The following is a 7,289-nucleotide window of genomic DNA, read 5'->3' as shown; positions in this document are numbered from 1 at the left end:
GCTCGTAGGCGAATGAGCAATAGCTCAGTGCAAACTTGTGTGCGGCGAGGGTCGAGCTATCATGTGAGCTATAACTCAGCTGCTCGTGTGTACGTGGAGTGTAAGATATATTTCTTTTATTTCCCGTTTTTAGTTTACTTATAAATAAGCCCCCAAATTGAGATATACAGTTTGTTATCTCTAAAACCTAACACAAAAACACAAAACTACCTTTTAAGATTTGAATAGCTCTTGTAGCAATTTCATCCTTACGAATTATGGAGGAAGTTCTGCTAGCATTGGGGCGCGTGTGTCATTATGAAACACGTGCCAATGGTGACATTTTTTCGCTTCTAATGTAGTAGATTCTGCTATGCAACACAATTGTATTATTGAGATTGATGATAATCTATTTTCTCCTTTTTCATCTAATTTTTATTTATCGGAATCAATAGGTATTTTTCCAACAACGCTTTAAAGTACATACAAATTTGAATATCAATTTAGTACTCGATATTCCATTTTTCCCTATTAGATACCGCTTCGATATGTTTTAATTTATTATTTTTTTCCGAACAAAAGAATAAAAAGTTTAAAACTTTAGAGAAAAACCAACAATTAGGATCAAAGTGAGTAAAAACTTATACTCGTAATAAACACAAAAAAAAAATTGGGAATTCAAATTGATTTTTCCAATAGAATTATTATAAGCAATAGTAGTTGATGTTTATAATTTTGGTCCTTTTGGTAGTTTTTGGAGCCTTTTCACATGTACGCCTGCCTCGCTGCATTCCCTCTCCTTTTTCTCTCTCCTCCATTGAAGCGCGTACTCTCAATCCTCCATTGAACCACCCATTTCTCACCATTTTTTCCTCCATTCAACCACCTCATAAGGTCAGATTTCCTCTTCTTCTTCTTAATATATATTTCACAATCTGTGTTAATCGTTGAATTAATTAATTGTCATTTTAATCAATTTAGGGTTCTTCTATGCTGGATTATTGAATTACTGTTTCTAATTTACTGAATGATTGATTATAACCAGTGATTTCGTTTTGCTATATTCATATTTTCAAGCGAGAACAATTTAATTTGATGATTGAGTCAAATTTGGTTGCTAATGTGTGCAGAATTTTGTTTTGTGTAATTGTTTAATGTTAGGATTGAGCTATGAAAATGGAATTGTTGTTCTCCCCGAGTCGGGGCGGGGCGGGGATGGGGATGGGGATGGGTGTGATTGTTTGACCAAATAACCTTGTTGAAGTTTGGGTACTTGTTTGATCGGATTGCGATGAGTATGTGTTTGGTAGGCCTAATGCTTGTTGGCAGATTCGGAGTGTACAGTATTTTTTTGACATGTTTGGAGTTTTGCCTTCCTATGTAGGTGTAATGGAGGTCTCCATTTGGAGGGCTCTTCTTCAAAATATATCGTCTTTTTTGAGTTTATCATCACGTGATGGATTTGACTCAGAACCGGTGCGAAAATGCTACCAGAAGATGGAAGAGATATTGAAGTTGTTAAAGCCGATAATTGATGCAATTGTGGATACTGAAGTAGCCTCTGATGAGGGAATCAATAAGGCATTACAAGAACTTGGATTGTCTATCGAGGAGTCACAAGATCTCTTTGAGAGCTGGCATCCTTTGGCAAGCAGAGTTGATCTTGTATGTTTTTGAATTTTGTTGAGCATGTATTTTCACTGTTCTTAAATAATTGCAACACGGAGGTGTGGCCTGTGGGGGTGGGTTAGGGGAGGGGGAAGTTTCGAAGGGTGGAGGCTCGTAGATTATGGAGCTCATGTGCTAGGGAGTGAGGTGATATAGAGTGATAAAAAAGAGCCCATGTGATGAGGTGAGACATAGAGAGAACCTACTAGCAAATAAAGGTGATGATGCATATATCTTAAAAATAAAGTGTTGCAATTATCAAAGAACATGGGAACATGGGAACTATATTTAAGAGCTTTATTTTAATTTTCACTTCTTGCCATTTTACTTTGTAGTTGACCTCGTCCTAATCTCTATCAGGTTGGCTGAATTGGAAATAAAACTTTTGAGATACTTGTAGTCTCGTACTATCTACGGTGCTTGGAGAATAATTATCACATCACCATGTATACAAAGTACTTTGTTTATGTGAATTTCTGAATCCCCCACTTAAACTACGTTTCATTTCTAAAAATATCCAACCCACCATCTCACTCCTTTTATATGCGTGCCTATTTGCCAAACAAATTCAAGACCATTCTCCCTCGCTTCTCCTAAAATCCTGATCTTCTTGGCACCTTTTTTATGATTCTAGCAGAATGGACCTTTGAAGCAATGACATTAGAAATGTTGGGGACAGAGGGAGGGGATATTCGGTTCTGTTTCGATTTTGTCAAAACGGGTTATTAATACTCCTTATTTCTGTAAAGATGTCAGGAAAATGTGACTATTATTTGCAGTTTATATGATCATGAGATCTTGCGTGCCTGCTAAAAGTTTGACATTTACTATGTCTAACAAGAATATCTATTTTGTTTGGTTGAAAATTTTATGTTATGCTTATTGCCTTGTAAAGAAGTTGACATTGAACTATTTCTAAGATGGTTATCTATCTTTTCATATGATTATGCTCACACATATCACACATATCCTGTAATTACTGTCAAAAATGAACCTGATGGTTTCCATTTTACGTATGAGTTTGAAGACTTCGACATACTCCCATTATTTGCTATTTTAGGACAGATTGATCAGTTACATAATCCTTTTTGCCATGTGTGATTTCGTCTAATAAATTAAGATAGAAGGAAAAATACTAGATTAGAGTATGTTGGCTGTCAATCTATGCTTTACAATTAAACTAGATGATTAACAGAATACAAGGAAACTTATTAGACTAGTGATGAGGATCTAGGAAAAGGATTGTGACCAATGTTCAAAAAACCTAAGGTGTTGGAGTAAGGAGTCTTAGATTCTGCGCAAAAGCATAGGTTTTAGTTGCAGGTTATAAAAATCTAAAACTTTTGGTGCAAAATGTTGTGCTTTATAGGTGTACCTTTGCACCTCCCTATGTTCCCATTTAGCTACTCTTTGTCTAGCCTAATATAGGCGTTTGAGCCATATTGCCTTGGGTTTAAAGCCTAGGTATGCATTTCTTTTTATTTTTTTATTTTATTTTTTAACACTGATTGTCAGTGTGGAACTGCAGATTATAGTTAGAATGTCTCTTCCTTGGTATTCTATTTTTAGAAACATGTTACATTTCCTCTGTTCTAAAAACTCGCAACACTTGCATCTTCAGGCTGTTTATAAATACGTACATCATGTCCTATTTTGACATGGGACTGTTATTATTATTATATTGTTTCTTTCTCTCTTTAACCCCACTTGTACTAATAATTTATTGTTTTCGTCTTCAATAACTATTAAAATACTCCCATTAGCCCCACTTGCATATTCAAATATCATTTTTCATGTATCACCCACTTATACTCCAAAAACTTCAAATACAAGCGTTGCATGTATCTGGGAACTGAGTGGGTATCATTTTTAATCCTTATCATAAAAACCTATATGTCTGAGATATTATTGCTGTACATTAGAGTTCCATGCAATCTTGGAAAAAAAGTATCCAAAGCTAGGTTGGAAACTAGAACAATTAGTTGTATCACAAAAGTACAAATTTTTATTTAATTTAATCAATTAATTTATTTACCAATATGTTCCTTACTCCCTTTATAGAAGTAATTTAAGGGGGTGTTTGATTTGATAAAGGGAAAGAGAAAGAGTTTAATTAAAGGAAACAAGGAGAATGGAATCTGGAAAGAGAAGCCCTTAGTACAACGTGGTTTGTTATATAGACAACAAATACATAACCTAACTTATAGCCACCACTCCTTCCCTCTCTACCACCCCTTGCCTTCACCACAGCCGCCACTCTGTTGCCCTTTACTACAACCACTAATCGCTCTCCCCTCTTTCTGCAATCAGAGCAATACTCTTTCTCGCTGTTTTTTTTTTGGTGGGATTAGGTGAAATCCGTGGTGGTTAGGTGGTGGGTGGGGTGCATTTCATGTTTTTAGAGGTTGTTAGGCATTTTTTGTGGTGGAACAAATTTCGTGGTTTTAGGGGTGGTGGGTGGATGGGTTTTGGGTGACTTTTTTGATTTCCATGTTTTTTAAAGATGGTTTTCGGGCTGGGTGCAGTGGTTTGGGGTGGGGTGGCTAGTCTTGGGTAAGACGGCAGATTGGTGCTGGGGTTGTTGTGTTAGTGGTGGGTGGTTGTAAATGGTTGGTGCAAGTGGTTGAAGGTAGTGTTGTTGGTTGGTAGAGTGGAGTCATTTTCTTTGATGAAACCCTTGTGGGGGTGGGTAATAAATGTAGAGTAAAATGGGGTAAACTATAGGGTGAAGGTAAATGAAAAAATGAACTAATAAACAACTAAGGGATTACGAGAGTTCATTGCTTTACCCTTTCTTGAATACCCTGTGTCCCTGTACCAAATGGCCCCTAAGTGTTTTGAAATTGATTTTTGAATAGCTACTTTTACATTCAGACTAAAGAAACTGAATATTATACCTATGTAAACTATGGATCATCCTCCCACCTCTAGGCAGGTTATTGAAGTAATGTCATGGCATTTGACCTCTCTAAAATTTTGCCTTATGCTTTACTGTTGTTTTGTTCTGACTTGCCTTATCTATAGGTATTCCGAGCTGAATCGTTGACAGCAAGGATCCGGAATTGTGTTTTGGAATTCTTCTGGCTGCTTAAAGATTCACATCAGTCCCTCCCTGTGGAGTTGAGTTCATCATCTCTTGAGGTACCTCTGGCTATCTTATGATATTTTTGTTTATTAGAATATTTGAGATACCATTTACGAAGTAAAATCATAAGGGTTATCTCATCTTTGCATCAGGGGGCGCTATATTGTTAGTACTTTTGTGATATGTAACCTGCCTGAGTTATGTAATGGAATCTCTAATAGTCTTCCCGGTCTCTGTTTGACAGCACTGTATACAAAAGGTTAAGAACGTAGGATGTGATACTACATCTACAATCATCAGTGATGCTGTGAAGGATCAAGCAGGCGACCATGGGCCAAGCCCAGAGCGACTTGTAAAAGTTGCTGATTGCCTGGGCCTAAGGTCAAATCAAGAAATTCTTATTGAGGCCGTGGCTCTTGAATCACTGAAAGAAAATGCTGAGCAGGCTGAAAAGAATGCAGAGGTTGATGATTATGAACAGTTGATTTCTCTTGTCACACGCATGCATGAACGCCTTGTAATGTTGAAACAATCCCAGAGCTGTACACCTGTCCCTATACCAGCTGATTTTTGCTGTCCTCTTTCCCTTGAACTTATGACAGACCCTGTCATTGTATCCTCAGGCCAAACATATGAACGTGCTTTCATTAGGAAATGGCTTGATCTTGGTCTTACTGTATGTCCAAAGACTAGGCAGTCATTAGTTCACACCAATCTGATACCTAATTATACTGTTAAAGCACTGATTGCAAATTGGTGTGAGATGAACGATGTGAAGCTGCCTGACCCTATGAAGTCTATTGATAGAGATCAACCATTGGCCTTACTTTCTCATAACGATTCCGGTCCTGTAAAGGATATTCACATACAGTCTCATTCTAGAGGTAACCAGCCTGCATCGCCTGAGTCAATACGGTCTGCAGTTTTTGATGGCAAGATTTCCAGCCATTCAAGTGACCTTCGCCGAGAAGGGGCTTCCCCATTACATCCACGCTCTTCATCAGATAGCTCTATGTTTCGCATGGTTGATAAAGAGCATGCATTGGATGTTGGGAGGATATCTCTAGAAGACAGGCTGAGCAATTCGGAGAGAAAAAGTGTAGATTCAAATGGTCAGTACCCTGTGTCGCCAGTGCGTAGAGATTATGCTAATGCTAGCAATTCTCATGAACAGCCATCTGAAAGAAATGATGGAATGTCCTTAGGTGGAAACAGAGTATCGGACATGAATTTTGCTCATCGATTATCCGGAGATGCCAATCAGATTTCACAGAGTTCAGATGTTGATAGCCGTGATGCTTCTGGAGAATTATCAGCAGAACCACATACTGATGTCCCTGAGAGCACTTCCCAGAGGGAACATGAGTTCCCACCTAGAATAATGGATGCGAGATCCCGTAGTCAAAATATTTGGCGCCGTCCATCAGATAGGCTTGTTCCCCGGATGATATCTTCATCGACCACAGAAACAAGACCCGATCTCTCTGAAACTGAAGCTGTAGTTAAGAAGTTGGTTGAGGACTTACATAGTGAGTCAGTAGAAACACAAAGAGATGCAACAACACAACTGCGTCTACTTGCAAAACACAACATGGATAACCGTATTGTGATTGCCAATTGTGGGGCCATAAGATTGTTGGTTGATCTGCTTCGATCGACAGATCCAAAGACACAGGAAAGTGCCGTAACTGCTCTCTTGAATTTATCAATTAATGATAATAATAAAATCGCTATCGCAGATGCAGACGCAATAGAACCCCTGATCCATGTTCTTCAGACCGGCACTGAAGAGGCTCGGGAGAACTCAGCGGCCACACTTTTTAGCCTCTCAGTGATTGAGGAAAATAAATCTAAAATAGGCAGGTCTGGGGCTATTGGTCCTTTGGTTGAATTGTTAGGAAATGGGACTCCTCGGGGAAAAAAAGACGCTGCCACTGCTTTGTTTAATTTATCTATATATCATGAGAACAAGGGTAGAATTGTGCAGGCTGGTGCTGTTAGGCATCTAGTTGAGTTGATGGATCCAGCTGCAGGTATGGTTGATAAGGCTGTTGCTGTTTTGGCAAATCTTGCTACGATTCCTGAGGGAAGGACAGCCATTGGCCAGGCAGGAGGGATTCCTGTTCTTGTAGAGGTTGTTGAACTGGGCTCTGCGAGGGGGAAGGAGAATGCTGCTGCTGCACTTCTACAGCTTTGTACTTTCAGCTCCAGGTTTTGCAATATTGTACTCCAAGAAGGAGCTGTACCACCTTTGGTTGCTTTATCACAATCAGGGACTCCCAGAGCCAGAGAGAAGGTACAATTGCTCTGCATCCCAAAATTACCAATGTGATTACTGGAAATATACTTTAATATTTAAAGAACATTTTTTTTTTTTTGCAGGCTCAAAGTCTTCTAAGTTACTTTAGAAGCCAACGTCATGCTAATTCCCGAGGATGAATTGGCAACCTAAACTTTTTAAGGTCTATGATTGTTTGTAAGTTCTATACGATGTAAATTTGACATGCAAATAATGCTTATGATTTTTTAGCCCGGCGTATTGTTGGCATTGTTTGTT

At 38.5% G+C, this 7,289-nt stretch overlaps 1 protein-coding gene across 1 annotated transcript; it reads left to right on the top strand.

Annotated features, from left to right (window-relative positions):
* Positions 1 to 735: 735 nt before the first annotated feature.
* On the top strand, positions 736 to 7,289 carry LOC145593743 (U-box domain-containing protein 4-like). The gene is made up of 5 exons (XM_081650082.1): positions 736 to 873; positions 1,364 to 1,644; positions 4,672 to 4,788; positions 4,977 to 7,028; positions 7,115 to 7,289. Exons 2-5 carry the CDS (start codon positions 1,369 to 1,371, stop codon positions 7,169 to 7,171), a joined length of 2,502 nt encoding a protein of 833 aa, XP_081506208.1. The 5' UTR covers positions 736 to 873; positions 1,364 to 1,368; the 3' UTR covers positions 7,172 to 7,289.

This window comes from Chenopodium album, chromosome 19, assembly GCF_948465745.1.
Source record: "Chenopodium album chromosome 19, dcCheAlbu1.1, whole genome shotgun sequence".
NCBI classification, from domain to species: Eukaryota; Viridiplantae; Streptophyta; class Magnoliopsida; order Caryophyllales; family Amaranthaceae; genus Chenopodium; species Chenopodium album.
Note: the sequence above shows the minus strand (reverse complement) of the source record. Positions and strands in the feature narration are given on the sequence as shown.